Source organism: Diadema setosum, chromosome 6, assembly GCF_964275005.1.
Source record: "Diadema setosum chromosome 6, eeDiaSeto1, whole genome shotgun sequence".
NCBI lineage: Eukaryota > Metazoa > Echinodermata > Echinoidea > Diadematoida > Diadematidae > Diadema > Diadema setosum.
The window spans coordinates 8,688,762-8,705,918 of record NC_092690.1 but is presented as its reverse complement, the minus strand read 5'-3'; the positions used below and the strand labels follow the sequence as shown (position 1 = coordinate 8,705,918).

The 17,157-nt window shown below is 37.6% G+C and overlaps 1 protein-coding gene across 1 annotated transcript; it reads right to left on the bottom strand.

Annotated features, from left to right (window-relative positions):
• Positions 1-1,863: 1,863 nt before the first annotated feature.
• Positions 1,864-6,043, bottom strand: LOC140230218 (uncharacterized). Its single transcript, XM_072310397.1, has 3 exons — positions 5,993-6,043; positions 3,706-4,018; positions 1,864-2,159 (listed from the first exon to the last, which is right to left on the bottom strand). Exons 1-3 carry the CDS (start codon positions 6,041-6,043, stop codon positions 1,864-1,866), a joined length of 660 nt encoding a protein of 219 aa, XP_072166498.1.
• Between the last annotated feature and the right edge of the window lie 11,114 nt (positions 6,044-17,157).

The window sequence follows — 17,157 nt, the reverse complement described above, 5'->3', positions numbered from 1 at the left end:
TGTATTATATAATGTTCAATACAAAGGGATGTGCGAACAGAAATTGGGCAAAGACTAATGATATGAAAATCAAATTACTCAACTGGACGCGCCCGAGCATAATCTAACATACTACTAGTAACTTGTAAAGAACTATTCTTGAAGATTTAATTTGTTGAAATCAAGCGAAAAGGGATATTATCGGTTTTCTAGGAGGCTACAGATTCATCACTCTCGTAACATACTTCGCTGATTTACACTTTTGCAGATATTTCTGGATTGGAAAGAAAATGTTTTGCTTATTTATCATTCGGGGGAAATTCCATTTCATTACATGAATATATACAAGCAAAATATATTCGGAATTATGTCACGATGGAAAATGAAACTTAACATTGGTCAGAAACACGACAGCATCAAGCACTGAGATCAAACACACACACACAGACACACATACACAGTGAACTTATGGAGTTCTTTTGGGCATCCCTATAGAAAAGTGACATCTGTTATGAATAATCATAGTCACTTGGAACATCAATTTCCCAACTTCCTTGGCCAATCCATCTCATCCATTTTACATTGTAATTCTAACCCTGTCATGTAATTATGTAAAATTCATTGAACCCGTCGCCATGCAGCATCAGTCAGCTCATATTCGTGGGATGTTGGAAGGGCATTTTTCTGAAAAAGTTTGCAGCATTTATAAGGTCACAAGAACAACGTAAGATTTGTATTAAGATATAAACTGTAATATGAGGATATGTCTGTGAATGTTCTCAGTCATCCAGGTAAAGTATCACATGAATATATTTGGTAAATCGGTAAATGCTATCCAATGCAAGGATGACGAGTGTGAAGAGCTGTACATAGGAGAGACAAAGCAGCACAGACGAGCTAGGTCGTCTGGATGTTGAGACTCTGCCGTATACTCCCATATGAACGGTGATAACCACACCTTTGACAACATGGACGTTGTCATCTTAGATCGCGAGGCACGGTGGTTCGAGCGGGGAGTCAAAGAGTCTATTTTACTTTAAAAAACGAAGTCGCCGCCTTTGCCGCATCAACTCAACTTAAACTATACTAGTTTTCGACGTTGAGGGCGTCAATATCATGAATAGCGAAATAGTATGGGCAGAGGGTCTGGAAGCCAGACTAAGCCGGAGCCTACAATCCGAAATTCCCCGACCCTGTTACGGGTCAACAGCCAATAGCAGATCAGTCGGCCTGATGAAGCGTCTCGGAAAAGACGTGAAACTTCGCTAGTCCAAATTACAAGTAAGTCCAGTTGACTAAATTTACCGATGTAGTTCATGTAATATGACGATATAACTCAAAGTTTAATAAGCTGGAATGATAATCAAACAGATGTTTGCTCGTGTACCTAACATCACAAAAAGTTTACAGCCTACCTATACACAACACTTACTACTTGCAATTATTTTTAAAATCAAAAATATATTGTCCATCTCACCTCACTTCACTTCATTTCATTTCCAACAAAAGTATAAAGTACAATAACATTTGCATATCCTTACGAATCAACACAGCTCATATCTTCTTTTTTTTTTAATAAAGAAAATATAGTTTGCGAGAATGTAATCATGGACAGGCAGATTGTTATGAAGGAAAGGTTGTCAGAAACGGAGGGAACTCTTAAAGATTATTCTGGCTTGTAGAATGCAGTCCCATCATACAATGTCATAAACAGTAGCAAAAAGTATAATGGACAAAACTATAAGGCAAATTGCCTCAGAAACAGGCAATCAGGTGGCAGAAAAATGTATATTTATACAGATTCGACAATATTGAACAATAAGGCTCCTACACCTTTCTTCTTTTTTTTTAATTCATGCGCCATATAGGACGCATAAAATAACTCTAATGACGGGAAGAGCCGCAAGACACTGTAGGACGAATGTTGTTAAAGAAAACTGCAACTTTTTCTCGCAAGGGCGGAGACGCTGCTGCCTGCAAGCTGCTCTGGAGTTTTTCGAGCTGATCCTGCGGGAGCTCCGGGGGTGACGAAGCACACTGTCCGGCAAACACCACAGCCGACGTTTTCCTGCATGCCGTTGGCTGCTGGATCTTAAACGATTCCAATTTGGTTGCGAGAGCATCGGCTTGAAGATCATTTGATTTGAAGTCGTAAGCGACGATGTTCATCTTGCTCTTGCCTAACAACAACAACAACAAAAGAAGGAAATGAAAATGAAGAATATTTCCTGCCTGATTTTGAGTGTCACAGAGTACACTCGCGTATACATGTATTATAATAGAGACTGTGGATTGGTACATGGTTGGAAAGATCGGCTAGTTTTTTGTGAGGCGGGTCTTGCAAATTCATTTTCTACACTGCAAAAACAGAAAATATTTGTTTCATGTCATTTTCCTTGTTGCCAAGTCTAAATTTTGCTCTGTAATACGTATTTGATTAAAATACGTTAGAAATTTTCCAATAAATTGTACCGGAAAAGTTACTATTTACTGCATGCAGACGGCTTCTATGCGGGCGCATGCCTTGCGTAGTGTCACTGCATGCGATCAGGCTAATATAAAAGTATATTGTGCTGATTGACGGAACCTTTAGTTCACCTCATTTCTTATCTATTCCAAGTTAATGTATCAAATGTAAAATCCGAAAAGTGATATTTTGATATCATATAGTTGTTGCTGTTGTTGCTGCTGGTACTGCTGTTTTCGCATAGTTAGTATGCTATTTCGATTGCAGAAGTATGATCAGGCTCTGAATGAGTACACACATTAGATAGACAAACTAAAATATCGAATAAATGTATAGGCATGCCTTTTCTTCAGTATGGATTCTGCGCACTTTCGAGTTTCCACGGTGCCGGTGTAAAGTTTCACGTTATTTTCAGTTGGGTTGGCAATACTGTATCTGCTTATTTTCATTTTGTCATTACATCACATTTTCATTGCATTTTCCTGTACATTTGATTTTATGCAGCCGATCTTGAGGCTACGTTCAAGCATATTTAGATACATACCTTTTACTAGCAACACAACGACAAAACCTCACTAATCATTTGCAAAAAAACAAACAAACAAACAAAAAAACAACCAACCAACTAAACAAACAAACAAAAGTCATGTTTATCAAATCTCGTTTAATCGTTGATTTACACCCTGGTCTTCTTTTAATGGGTTTCTTCTTTTTTTTAAACAGATTTGGACGACTGAATATCGCTATGAATATGAAGACTATAGCAGTCCGTCATGTTATGGTCGCTGGATGATGGAGAAAATATAAATAAGATTCAACAAGTGTCATAATTATGAAAAGTGCACAATCATTTGGAACTTACATGATTAGCCGTTAGGGTAATACCATTCCTCTTGCCTTCTAAAGGAGGTAAGCTTTGTGCATGCTCACTCATTATTCTACCAAAACGAAAAACTGTGGAGAATTTTTTTCTTTTCCTTGTATCGTTCCTTTATCTGTGGTTATCTTTTGGTTGTTTTTTCTTTAAAGTAGATTTCAAGTGAAACAAATTATTTTCAAGTTGGCCTAATAAACTTCATAAAATTAGGGATTTTATCATTTTCACTTCTTCTTTTCATTTTCATCTGAGTTACAGATAAATGGTTGATTATAGTTCGGTACGGAGAAAGTTGGATTATTTTCCTCACGAGATATACAAAAGCAGTTTAAGTACCATTCTGCCAAGTATCATCAAAATTATTTTAAAGGCATTTTCGTACCTAGTTTACGACGAGCTCTCCTCAGTAATCGATCATAGAGAGCATCTGTGACATCAGTGATAGACAGCCGCCTGTTGTTGATGGAATGACAGAGAATGAACACACCCACGTCACTGAACTGGAGCTGCTCCATGTCGGCGATGTTGTAGGGTATCTCTCTGAAGTTGACACTCTTTACAACATCGTCCATGCTTCGAAGTAATGCTATGAGGCCTGCAATTAGTTCTGAGCCGCCTGTAGTGCCAACGGTGACTTTCACTCTCTTCTTCTTTTTCTTCTTCTTTTCCTGTGTCTTTCCAACAGACATGTTTGCCTGCTCGAAAAAAAAAGAGAACCAAAATATAGGAAAAGTAAATGAAAGGTGTGTAATGTTCTGAAGGACTGTTTGTCTTGACCGTTCATTAGCAATTTAACACCCTTTCTTGCATTTCGAGGGTGTCATGATGCTTAAATTAACATAAGCAAGTACAATTTGCGAAAAGGAAGCAATAGTTCGTCATTCTGTTAGGAGAACCTATATAACCATGATAAAGTAATGCATATATATATATATATATATATATATATATATATGTATACATACATTTGAAATATATATATATATATATATATATATATATATATATATATATATATATATATATATTGTTTATCGTAACCATTCTAATCTTGTGACTTATTACTTTTCCCCGGTAATTGCGATGATTGCATCTGGAAATGGAAGACGTAGACAGTTAGAGGGCAGTGGCCCGTTGCATAAAACTTACCGTTGAATTTCAATGGTAACTACCGTCAAAATTATGCGTCACAGCCAATCAGCATCAAGGATTATAAGCTTTACCGCTAATTTGAAGACTTACCGCTAGAAAGGAGCGGTAAGTCCAGCGGTAAAGGTTTTATGCAACAGGGCACTGGTATAGTTTTGGTTGAGATGGAACTTTAGGTTTTCAACCTTTTTGTGAGACAATGAGAGGCCGCTTGGAAAGAACATAGAATTCTAAAAGGTATTCAAGCTTAAATTGATGACAATTGATTTCAAAATGGATGAGATATCCAGACATAACAGTTAATGAAGAGTCCTATGTCAAAATTTCTGACCCGCCTTTTCTTAGGAGCACTTTATCATATTCTGTTTTTGGATATATGTACATGTATCAGCCATTTCAAAACGAATTTTCAGTGTATGCTCTTTCATATGTCATAGGCGGTTTCACTATATCTCTTACGACGTTAAGATCTGAATCCCCCATCTCAACCAAAATTATACCATCCCTTTAAACACACAAACCGACAAAAGATTTTGTAAACACAACTGCTACATGCAGCTGCACAGATCATTAATTCATAATTCGTGGACGACAGTCACTCCCTTCAGCTCACCCATATTTACCTCTTTCACTTTATCTCCCTCCCTTTTTCTCCATCTCTCTTTCCTGGGAATGGTTATTATTAAAGGGGATCATCAGCTTCTCATGTTTTTAGAACATTCGGCAACTACGGTAGCTCTTCACTCAAAATGAGATATTTTGTTTTCATGTAACTGTTTGCGAAGATCAACGTCCCAATAAATCAACTCTGTAGATGACCTGGGCCCTGTTTCATAAAGCTGTTCGTAAAGTTACGAACAACTAACAAGCAACTGGTGATCAGTTCTGATGTGCTATACTTATCAGAATTTCCATAATTTAGGCACAAGAACTGATCACCAGTAACTCGTAAGTCGTTCGTAACTTTACGATTAGCTTTATAAAACACCCCTGAGGTCTTTGAGTGGAGATGAATGGATCATGAGAGTGAAAGTAACTTCGGCAGTGACTCAAGTGAATTCATTGTGATTGCATTGCTGCAAGCACTTCAAGCCGAGAAACGCATTCACTTCAACGTGATATCTACGCGGTACATTATCTGCACTGATATATCCATATATACTTCATGTTAATACAAACTTATCCCTCTCTCCCTTCTCAATCTTACATGCACTTTAGGCCTACTACAAATGACGGTGATATTGTTTATTATTGTGTAAAATGACAGCTGAAACAAAACAAAACAAAAAAAACAAATACACACACGTGTTCACACACACAATGGCTATATATCTTCCTATCATCATGGACCTACTACCCAGTCCATGGTATTATGCAGTGGCGAGGCTCCTTTCGGAACAGAATTAAGGACAATCATATGATCAAAGAACAATGGTCTTGTAATATGAGCATAGAACGTATAACTTCTCATAAAGTTACACCCAGTGATCAGCGACAGTGCCTGAGTTCGACTGGCTTACCTGTATTTCCTCCGACTCTGGCGTAGTTTCTTGAGTAATACGGTCCGCCATTGTATGCAAGAAAAGCAATTATGATTCCACTCCTACAGTTCGTTTTCTAGAAGCTATAATGTGACAATAGCCGACATAAAATTGTGAGAGGCAGTTCCTGATTTCAGTCGTATTCTATCAGTGGGAATGCGATCTCGGGGAATCCCAACCTATTCCTAGCCTACTTCCGACCGTTTACGGATTTTTTTTTTTTTTTTAATAAACAAACGTTCGTCGTGTCGATAAAACGTTTTACTGTACTGAAAGAAGGTAATCAATTGCCTGTCTGTTTTTCAGTCTGTACGTGCGTGTAAATGTCTTCTTCTTCTTCTTTTTCTTTTAATTCTTAACCTTAAAGCTTAAAATCGCTATGAGCATCTTTTTGATGCATTGTTGCGCTATATGGAAGTAAACATTAATATTATTATTATTCTTATTGTTTTTATCATTTTTATTATTATCATTATCATCATCATCATTATTATTATTATTGTCATATTAATGATATTAAAAAAGAAACAATTAAGGTACAGTATTATAAAGCCTTTCCTCCTCGTAGAAAAATTGTGGTTGGGATGAATGGAAAGGAAATACATGTACAAGACACGTCCTAATTCGATCTTTGCTATAAGAGACACACAGGACGATTGATGACGGAGGACCCTAAGTCCTACGACAAAGATAGAAATGTGTCAGCGGAAAACACAACGTTCCCCGATGATGCCACCATCCCCCCCCCCCCCCCCCCCCACTGAGGGGAGAGGGAGGTGAAGGGGATAGTTCAGCTTGTCCCACTCCTGATCACCAAGAGAAGGAAAGGGTGGAAGCATAACGGGGTGATTTTATTAAAATATTCCGATGATAAAAAAAAAGGTTTCTGATGGAGAATAAAAGAAGGATACCATGAGGGAACCCCTCAAAAGGGGCAAAGAAATAACATCGAAACATTAATTCAGATGAGACAGACGGATCAAAGGCCAATGGCAAAGATAAAACAGACAAACAAACAAACAAACGAAAGAAGCAAAAATTCTTTAACATCACAGGGAAGGCCACTGATGGCAAAGATAAAACAAAATAAAACATCCTCCTGTATGGTACCTTGACTTTTTATTTATTATCATTATGTCTTCGTTCTTTGTCACAATGATTTGATTACCTGTCATGTGCAAAATCAGCCATGAATTATTATAAATCATGTGTTTATTTCTGAAAGTGATCAGAGTTGAATGTATTGTACCATACAGAAAAAATGAAATGAAATGAAATGAAATAAAACAAAACAAAACAATCAATCAAACAAACAAAACAGACAAATTGTATTCGCATCGCTATTTTGGGGTAACCTAATCAGGAAGCTTGATTTGGACTGAGCTTATCTAAATGAGAAATTCAAGTAAACAAGAAAAAAATGAGCATAATGTTTGAGGGGGTTTTTTTTTGCCTATCGAGTTTTGGCATGAAATATTTAACAGCAGAAAGATTAATTTGATTGATGCACATTATATTCCCTGCGGAGACCATCCAATTTTTCAACTCTTGCACTTTCCCGAAAAAGGAGGAACAGGGAGAGGGATAATGATGTCAAAGCTACGCACCGTTTTCTCCTTCCTTTCTCATATCTCACAATAACACACACACACACACACACACATATGTATATGTAATATATATATATATATATATATATATATATATATATATATGTGTGTGTGTGTGTGTGTGTGTGTGTGTGTGTGTGTGTGTGTCGTGTGTGTGTGTGTGAGTGTCTGCCTCTGTCTGTCTGTCTGTGCGCGTGTATTTTATTATGTGATAGGTGTATATATGTATATATGTATATATGTATATGTGTGGGTATGTGTCTGTGTCTGTGTCTGTGTCTGTGTCTGTGTGTCTGTGCGCGTGTATTTATTATGTAGTTGTATACGGGTATATTTGCCCAATAATGATATGCGTGGTTGAGTTTGTTGATCTGGGCAGATTTCAGGTCGAACGTTGTATAGACAATGAGCAATTCCGGGTTTTAAGTAAATTATTATACGAATAATTTAGGAGTTGTGAGTGCATTAGGGCACGAATATCGCACGAGGCGCGAGATAAGCCACTGGTCTATTCAACAAGGCGCGTAGCGCCATGTTGAATAGACCAGGGGCGAATCTCGCGCCGAGTGCGATATTACGTGCCCCAATGCACGAACAAAATCATAAATTATTCGTTTTATACAACACCTTGTCCACAATCACAGTACTAAAATTAGTGACTGCCAACTCAGGAAGGCCCAAAAATAAATGTAACAATTAGGCCGAGAATTGTAAACCACCCAGTGTACTGCTTTCAAACACCCGTCATGATTCGACCACACAGTCACAGGAATCACAAACTCTGCAGGGTCTATACCCATTCTACACTAACGTTATAGGCCGATCTGAGATGTCGGTAGATCTAGTAGAAGGTCTAGACTTTGTCTATTTCCGAAAATGATTTTGTATAAAAACACAGAAAAATAATCAAATTACGGTTTCTCAACTTGAAATGAAGTCTTGATTTTGGGATCACTGTGGTCCACGTAGCAGATCAGAGTCAAAAGTAAAAACACAGCCGTAGGTAAGGCCGCAATACATGCAACTAGCTAGGTAAAGTAGCTGCGCGTACACGTTAACATGGTTGCAGTACTCCGTCGCGCCTGGTCTGTGAGACTTAATACCGGCAGCGCAGCCGGCCAGCACGTAGTTTGCTGGCGCTTTGCTAGTGTGAGCGGCCGTGCATTACTAGCTCCCCGCGAAGCCGTGCTATAGTCCCTTCGAGCCGTGCAGTAGGCCCATGCCAGGGGCACTATTGCACGGCTGTCACTCTCAATGAGTTTGATAGGTATTTTCTATTGAATGTCATGTGACATGTTCTTGGCCAATCACAATTCGACATCATTCTAAGGTGTTGTATAATAATTTTTATTCACATTATACACATAAGTGTTCACGGTCGAGTTTATGTGAGAGAGTTGAGAGGATGATTGGTCTAACCAGCAAGTTAACGATGGATGCTCTAGATGTCAACTAAACTTTGGAAGACCAGGATAATTATTGACCCTACCCCACTCTCCTCGAATATTAATGATAAGATTATATCCGATAGCCAATGTGGCCTACTTGAATTATGTCAGTTACGTGGTCGAGTCTTCCAGGATTACGTTACCTTTAAAGCATAATCTACTATTTGCAGATGAAACAAAAACCCAGCATTTTTTAGTGCTTTAGAATAGTTCTAAAATGTGAGTTAGTGATAGAGACGGTTACAGCTCGTTATTCCGAAGGTTCGTTATTCCGAAGACTCTTTAGTCCGAAGATTCGTTATTCCGAAGGATCGTTTTTTCCGAATTTCATTTTCGAATGAACGAATCTTCGGAATAACGAACCTTCGGAATAACGCCACAAATGTTTGGATTAACGAACCCTTTTTCATTTTCGGTTTAACAAACCTCTAGGTATAGGGAATTTGTGTGTTTCGGATTAACGACCCCTCGGAATAACGAACAGCACCCTAGAAACAACCACTGTAAAAACTTGAATTGGTAAAATTGATGTTAAGTACTGTTAAATATACAAAATGTGAACAATAGTTATAATAAAACTGTTCCCAGACTAAACCATCTACAGTTATTTTTTATTGAGAAAAATACAGATATCTCCTTATATTTCAGGCTTTATTGTGGCAATTGTATAATATATGATTGGATGTTTTGTGGTACAACAGACCTACACATATGCATTAAATGTCATATCTTGACAATTTTTAAACCACTGTTCCCAAAGGTAAACTGGACCTTTAATTACCCAGGCGGCTGGTAAACTAACAGCTTATCTACATTACGGCAATTATTAAGAAAGGAGTCAGATCAAAGGTGGGTCGCTTGTGATAGCCCAGATGGCAAGCATTTCCTGTTCACCACAAATACTTAGTAATCTTGTTGAGCGGGGAAAGAGCATTATGTGGGAACTACCTCTGTGAGCTGATATGCAATACTACATTAAAGGGATCGTATACAGTTATGGTTGAGACCTTATTCCAGGTTTCTAGCATTTTTTGGCGAGATAATGGGAAACCTCTTATAAAATGTGAAAGAACATGTAGTTCTATGAGGAATTCAACGTTTATTTGATGAAAATTGATTTTGAAATGGCTGAGATATCAAAAAAGAGCGATTCTAACAAAGTGTGGTACCCACACTTTATTACGATCGCTTTGTTTTACTTTGTTTTTGAATGTTTCAGTCATTCCAAACCCGATATTCGTCAAATAAACTTTGAATTCCTCTCAAAATGGTATGTTCTGTACTATATCATAAGTGTTTTCTTGGTATCTCGCAAAAAAGTTAAAAGCCCAATTCTCATCTCCACCAAAACTGTACTAGCCCTTTAACTGTCAATGCTAACCATTAATCGTCAATACTACATGCAGTGACCGTCAACATTATACATTAACCTTTACTACCATGCAGTGGCGGATCCAAAGGGGGATGGGGGCGCCCCCTCTTTATTTGTTTTTAAAACAAAATAAATAAAAAGAAAAAATGAGATGAAACCCGGAAGGAGCACCACAAAATATTGCTTGCGCCCTCCCCCTTTTACCGTGTTTACGGAATTCCTAGATCCGCCCCTGAATAAACACGCAAAACATTGACAAGCAATACTAGGCGTAGTACATTATCTGTCAATGCTACATTAAATGTCAATACTTCATTAACTATCAATACTACAGTAAGTGCCAATACTACAATTTCTGTCATTATCTGTCAATTCTGCATGTGTTGCATGTCAATACTACAATAACTGTCAATACGACAATAACTGTTAATACTACAGTAACTGTCAATACTATTACCTGTCAATACTAACTGCCAATACTACATACAGTAACTGCCAACATGTTGTCAGTCAATGGAAACTTAATTCAAACACATGAGCACCTTCATGGCTCATATAATGAGCAAGAAGGAATATAATTTCACAGTTATGATATGACTCAAACGTAAACAACATTGAAGACATGCGCAAAATGATGCCAAGAAAACAGCAACTTCATTAAACAGCCTGCTTGCCCATTTTCTTGGAAACTAGCTGTCATCTCATACTGTAGATTGTGGTGTAATTTAAAGGTGTTTAAGTACTCGCAAAAATCAAAATTGTTTTGTTTCATGTTGCTTTTTAGTAATATCATTCAAGAGTGATGTTGGTGTATAGGTTCTTTAATCGTGCCAAAAGCAAAGTAAAATTCACAGGGGCGGATCCAGAACTTCTGTAAAGGGGGGGGGGGGGCGTGACTAATAATTCTGGTAATGGTGCCACTTCCGGGTTTCATTTCATATTTTTTCTTTTTATTTCTTTTGTTTTTAACGAAAAATAAAGGGGGGCGTGCGCCGGTTGCGCCCCCCTTGGATCCGCCACTGACTCAAACTTTTAGATTAAAAAAAATCTAACTTCAAAATTCGAATTTTTGAAACTCAACATTCAGACGGGAAATTCATTGTGCACGTTCTAATCGACCGAAAGTTGATTTACAGGAATGGAATGGGCGTCTCCACAGTGAAACTGCCTTTTCAGTCACCTGTGAAGCAAGCCTCTTCGATGAGTTCAGGGCACGTGCAGCTAGCAGACACGTTGTGGAATAAGTGTAGTGATAAATTGGCCAAGGATCATAAAGAGTTCCACATGTTTGCACAAATATGATACTGGTCACGTTTAATTCGTACATGTGAGAAATGACAGCAAGCCGCTAACATCATTAAATTTTATACATGGTGGATTCGACCAATGTCATCGCTCAATGAAAACATGTTTAGCCAAGGTTCCTTGCAACATTCTTATATCACATTCTATTTGAAGAAGCCTCGACCATTCCTTTTGGCAAAGTTTACTCTTTAATTATAATAACGATAATTCATACATGGAGTGGAGTGCATAATATATAGGATCATTGTTTTGCTAGTGCGAAATCAAAATGAAAGTAAAATGGGATCCTTCGTCAAGATAAGAGATAATAAACAGACAACAATAAGACCCCTGCAACAATAAAACAAGCACATATTGTGTGTGTGTGTGTCTGTATGTCTGTGAGCCAACAGTTGCATCACAATTAAACGTTCAAAAAAACTTCTTTTTAAGGCAAAACGTTGAAGTTGGAATGACATCAATAATTATAACCAGCACGAATGCAAATAAAATCAACAGGTCTTAATGGTAAAACCTATACATTTGGATGTTCGTTTATATCTGCTATTCTAACCTTGTGAATTGTCTCACTCTTCACGTTTGGTATCTACATCATTATTTTCCTACCCAGGAGCAAAAGCATGACTAGCGAACAGACAAAAATATGGCATTGTATAATGTATTATGTTGACATTGTTGTGCTCTTTATATTACAGACGTTTAAAGACACATTACTTGTGGTTTACAATTAGCAGGTCATTTTTGGAGATAAGCTTTATCTTAAAGCATAAATAAAAACAACATCAACAGCAACAAAAACACACACACACAAAGAAAACCGCACACACACACATTAACGAGGGGATTAAGATGATTGCGTATAAGACCGGAAATGTTATAATAACATGTATAGGAAGAAAAAAATGTACAAGTCAGCGGTCACATTAACGTGAACGGAAACACATGGGGTCATTGCGTATCATTTCTGAATGGTGAGAATTCCAGCCTGGATGGCGGCATTAGGTGGCAGACTAAACCAACGACCAGAGCAATGACGATGAGAGCCAAGGTGACGATCAAACATTGCCTGTCGAGTGACTTATTATTGCCCCTTTCTGTTTGCTGCCTTGAGTGTAATGACGCCTCCCTCACAAACCCCTCCAGCCTCGCCCAGTCATCGGGGATGATCTCCACCGGTTTAAAGTCCAGTTTTCCCGCGATCATCGCCAACGCGGAATTTTTGAACGTCTTGGGTTGCTGTCTGCGGAAGACATTCATTTCTCTGGCATACACGTCGGGTCGGTCGAACTTGTCCTTGGGCATGTCGTGCACTATCACGCCAACTCTGCTTTTTCCTGCCACAATCAGACATAAGAAAACCAATGACAGCAAGGAACAATATTTATTGATACTCTGAAGGAGAACAGACGTGAGATGTAAAAGTAAGATCTACGGCGAGTGAAGTCGAGAATCAGTAAATAAGGCAGGATTTTATGAACAAGATATTCATAATCGTGGACATGATCTTTATTTCCTCAAATTCTCGAGGATTATTGTTGTAAAGAGTATCGTTCATAATTGAGACCATACATAACGAAAAGACAGAAAACAGAACCAAAACAGTAAAGACAGAGACAGAAAGAAGAAGGAAAAATGAGAAAGAAAATGACATAAAGATGGAGAACACTCATGATAAAATAGTCCGCATCTAATAACGCGAGAGAAAGAAGTCGTATCTATACTGGACAACAGAGGATATGCGCAAATATAAAACTGCAGATCAAACCGTTTACAGACTGACTAAACCTAATGGATATCACTGGAGCACAACAAATATAATCTATTTCCGTTCACATCGACATACACTATAACAATTGATATGTGTCATCATTTCCAGGACGAATAAATCACATTATCTATAAATCGTTCGTCTTACCCACGGTGATTTATCACAATCATGGTCTACTCCCACTTCGTCCAATAGCCATTTAATCTCAACCCACATGGTCTAATCCCGTTTCGTCTACAACCAGTTCGTCTAGTGACAATTTAGTCTAATTTCCACTTAGACTCATTACCAGTTGGCCTACTCCCAGGTTGGCTATGCTCATTTTGTATAACCCACAGTTTATTAGACCACAGTGGGGGGGGGGGGGGAACCCTAAGGAGATATTAAGATTAGACCATCTGATTATTAGATGGAACGATAATTAGCCAAACTGGGTATTAGACCAAGTGACGATTAGACCACACGGGCATCAGAAGAAATTGACAATAGACTAAATGAGTTTAGCCATAGTGGTATTAAGCAAACTGGGAAGCAGACCATCTGATAGTAAAGTAGATCAAGTGGCAATAAACCTTACCCACAACTCTTGCTGCTTTAGGCAGAAACTTTTGATAGAGGGCGTCAGTCACGTCCGTGATGGCGAACCGCCTGTTGTGTATGGAGTGGCACAAGAGCATGACATCAATGCCGCTGTCTGCGACGGAGAACTTGTCGATGTCGTTGTACGGGAGTTTGAAGTAATCGACATCGGCGACGATATCCCTAAAGCGAGACCTCATTTCGTCGATTAGCCCCTGGACGTTCGCTGATGAGGCCGAGGTGCACACGGAGATCGATAGCTTGCATGACGACATTCTGTAAAGCCATTTAATTGCACATTTTTTTTGTCATACAATGTATTATTCTTGTTCTCATTCTTATCTTCCCTATCATGTCAATTATGTTCTCCCATCAGATGAGCTAAATCTGCTCTCCCACCTTGGCAAATATCATGAGACTTCGTCGAAATAGAAACAATACGGTTGATTATTTAACTTTCGAGATAAAGCTGTGGGGATTTGACAAGAGAAAAGAAACGCAGGATCGAGATCTTTATTTGATCTTGGAGGAGGTCTCGACAAATGACAAAAGATTGTGCAAACGTCTAAACATCATCTGACAGACAGGCGAGGAGAAATGGGAACAGAAAGCAACTTGAATGTGTACTGTGTATGTTAAAAATCTCTATACAACATGTCCCCGAGTTTCACATGAGATTGTGTTTGTATGTCTGTGCGTACACGCAGTGTGATATGCGTGAGTATGATATGCGTATGCATGTTTATGCATGGATGGGTTGGACTGGGTAGGATTAATATAGATAACTGAGGGAACAAAGAAAAAATAAGTATCGGCGAATCGGTCAAAGTAGATGTAGAATATTTATGTACACTTTGGCATCATCCTTCCACTAATGGTGTTATAATCACTTCCGGGTTAATGTTGTTAATTACACTTTGATGGCAATATAATGTATATCGTCATGGCTCCAGAATTTGACAAGGGGTACTTAAGCGTTTTCAAGTGTCATTTATATAAGCACGTGATTTGAGTGCAAACAATGGTTAGGAATTGCCATTAAATGGAAAAACCTGGGTATTTCTCGAGTAAAAAGGCCAGGAATAAACGATCCAATTGAAATCATAATACCAAGAGATTTTAGTGTAGTAGGGCTACCCGCAGCCATATTATTTAAAGAGGAAAAATGAATAAACTTCAAAAGAAAGAGAAAAATATTCCCTACAGAAGACATAGAAATTATAAGTATTGGATAAGAAATAAGGAAGATATGATATTTTAAAACTTCATTTTTTTTTTTCGGAAAACATTTCTTGACCAGTCCTTATTCAAATGAGCGGGTTAATGACGTCATACCCTAACACTTTTTCATGTATGTCATATATGAAATTCTTTTTTTTTTTTCATTTCTAAACCAGCTAAAACAAATAAAAGCATGTTCTCATACCATGATACACAGTGATATGTCAGAGATCTTTTGTTCTTTCATATTCTGGTTGGTTTTAAAGCTCGTTTTATATTCATACAGTGTGGACCTTGTGGAACCTTGTGGAACTCAGTGTCAGCTCTCTGGTTGTGCAGTAAATTAGGATTATTTTGTTTTTGGTTCGACAAGTGGACAGACATGATGTTGACATCATTGCCTTCATGGCGTCACATATTATGGGGGCAACACTGGGGGGGGGGGGGGGAGAAGAAGCAAATGTTATGTTGTTGAATATTGTAAGATGATTGATGTTGTTTATAACTGATTTTTGTTATAAGAAATGAATGGAGAATTTTGAGGTATATAATATGATAATGTATAAGTGAAATAAGATCTTAGTATAGAAAATAGTTATTGATTTTGTATATTGATAGAAACAGAATTCAATGGTTGTGTACTTTTTCAGGCACATATATTTTGATACATATGATATTCCCATATTTATTATAGAAGGTTCATTTTTTTAGAAACCCAGTCAGTATCTTCTTTTTTTCATTCTGGTTGCAAATTGATGCATTTAGTCTCATTCTTTATTTTCTCATTTTTATGAACAGTTCTGGTCTGTATGATGTAGACCTATTGTGTTATGTTAATTTTTGTGATTGTTACCTTGCATGTATGTGTTTACAGGGCCCCCTGGAAAACAGTACTTGATTACTGACGGGGCCACGTCCCTGTATAAATAAAACGAAATAATAATAATAATAGTTGAAATATGAGATTTCTGTCATTTCTGTATATACTAATATGAGTAAGAAATTGTGAGAGCATGACATCGTCAACTTGCTCAATTGAATGCTCATAAGGACTGGTCAAGAAATATTTTCCAAGAAAAATGTGAAGTTTCATATCTTCCTTACTTCTAATTAAATTCTGTAGGGAATATTTTTTCTTTTTCTTTCGAAGTTTGTTTATTTTGGGGTGTGTCTCCTCTTTAACTCTATTGCCAAATTGATATACATGTATAGTACGGCTCGTCCAAGTAGCAAAACATTTGTTTTTACATCTTTTTTTTTTTACCAAAGCCTTGGTATTTATAATGCAAATGATATGTCAGAAGGAACTCGTCGCTCACCTTTAACCTTTTCGGTGCAAACGCGTGAAATACTGTGCAGAAATTTTACGTACTTATGGACTGGGAATATAATTATGTAACACACAAAGGAATAACAGCGTATTTCACAAGAGTGTGGAAATCAGCGTTTAACGGTTGTGTGTGTGCTGCAAAGAGGTACTGCGCAATTATAGTGTCACACTGATAATATGTACATGATGATGCCAAACATCACGCAAGTAAAAACGGACCTGCTAGAGTTTTATCTCTCTCCAGCATCAGAATAATACCGGAAGGGCCTGATACTAACGTGAGGGCCCTATATAATGTATAAGCTTTGTTTATAAGTGGGACCATCCATTTCCATTCCCTTCCTTATTTGATTTGCACCATGCATATAAGCATATGTATTCAAAAATATAATTATGTTTTCTTCATTTTCTTACTCATTATCACATGTATTTTCTTAATTTACGTTTTTGCAGTTATTACAAATGTGTTCTGCTTATAATAAATTGTATATAATTTTTAACTCAAAGCTAA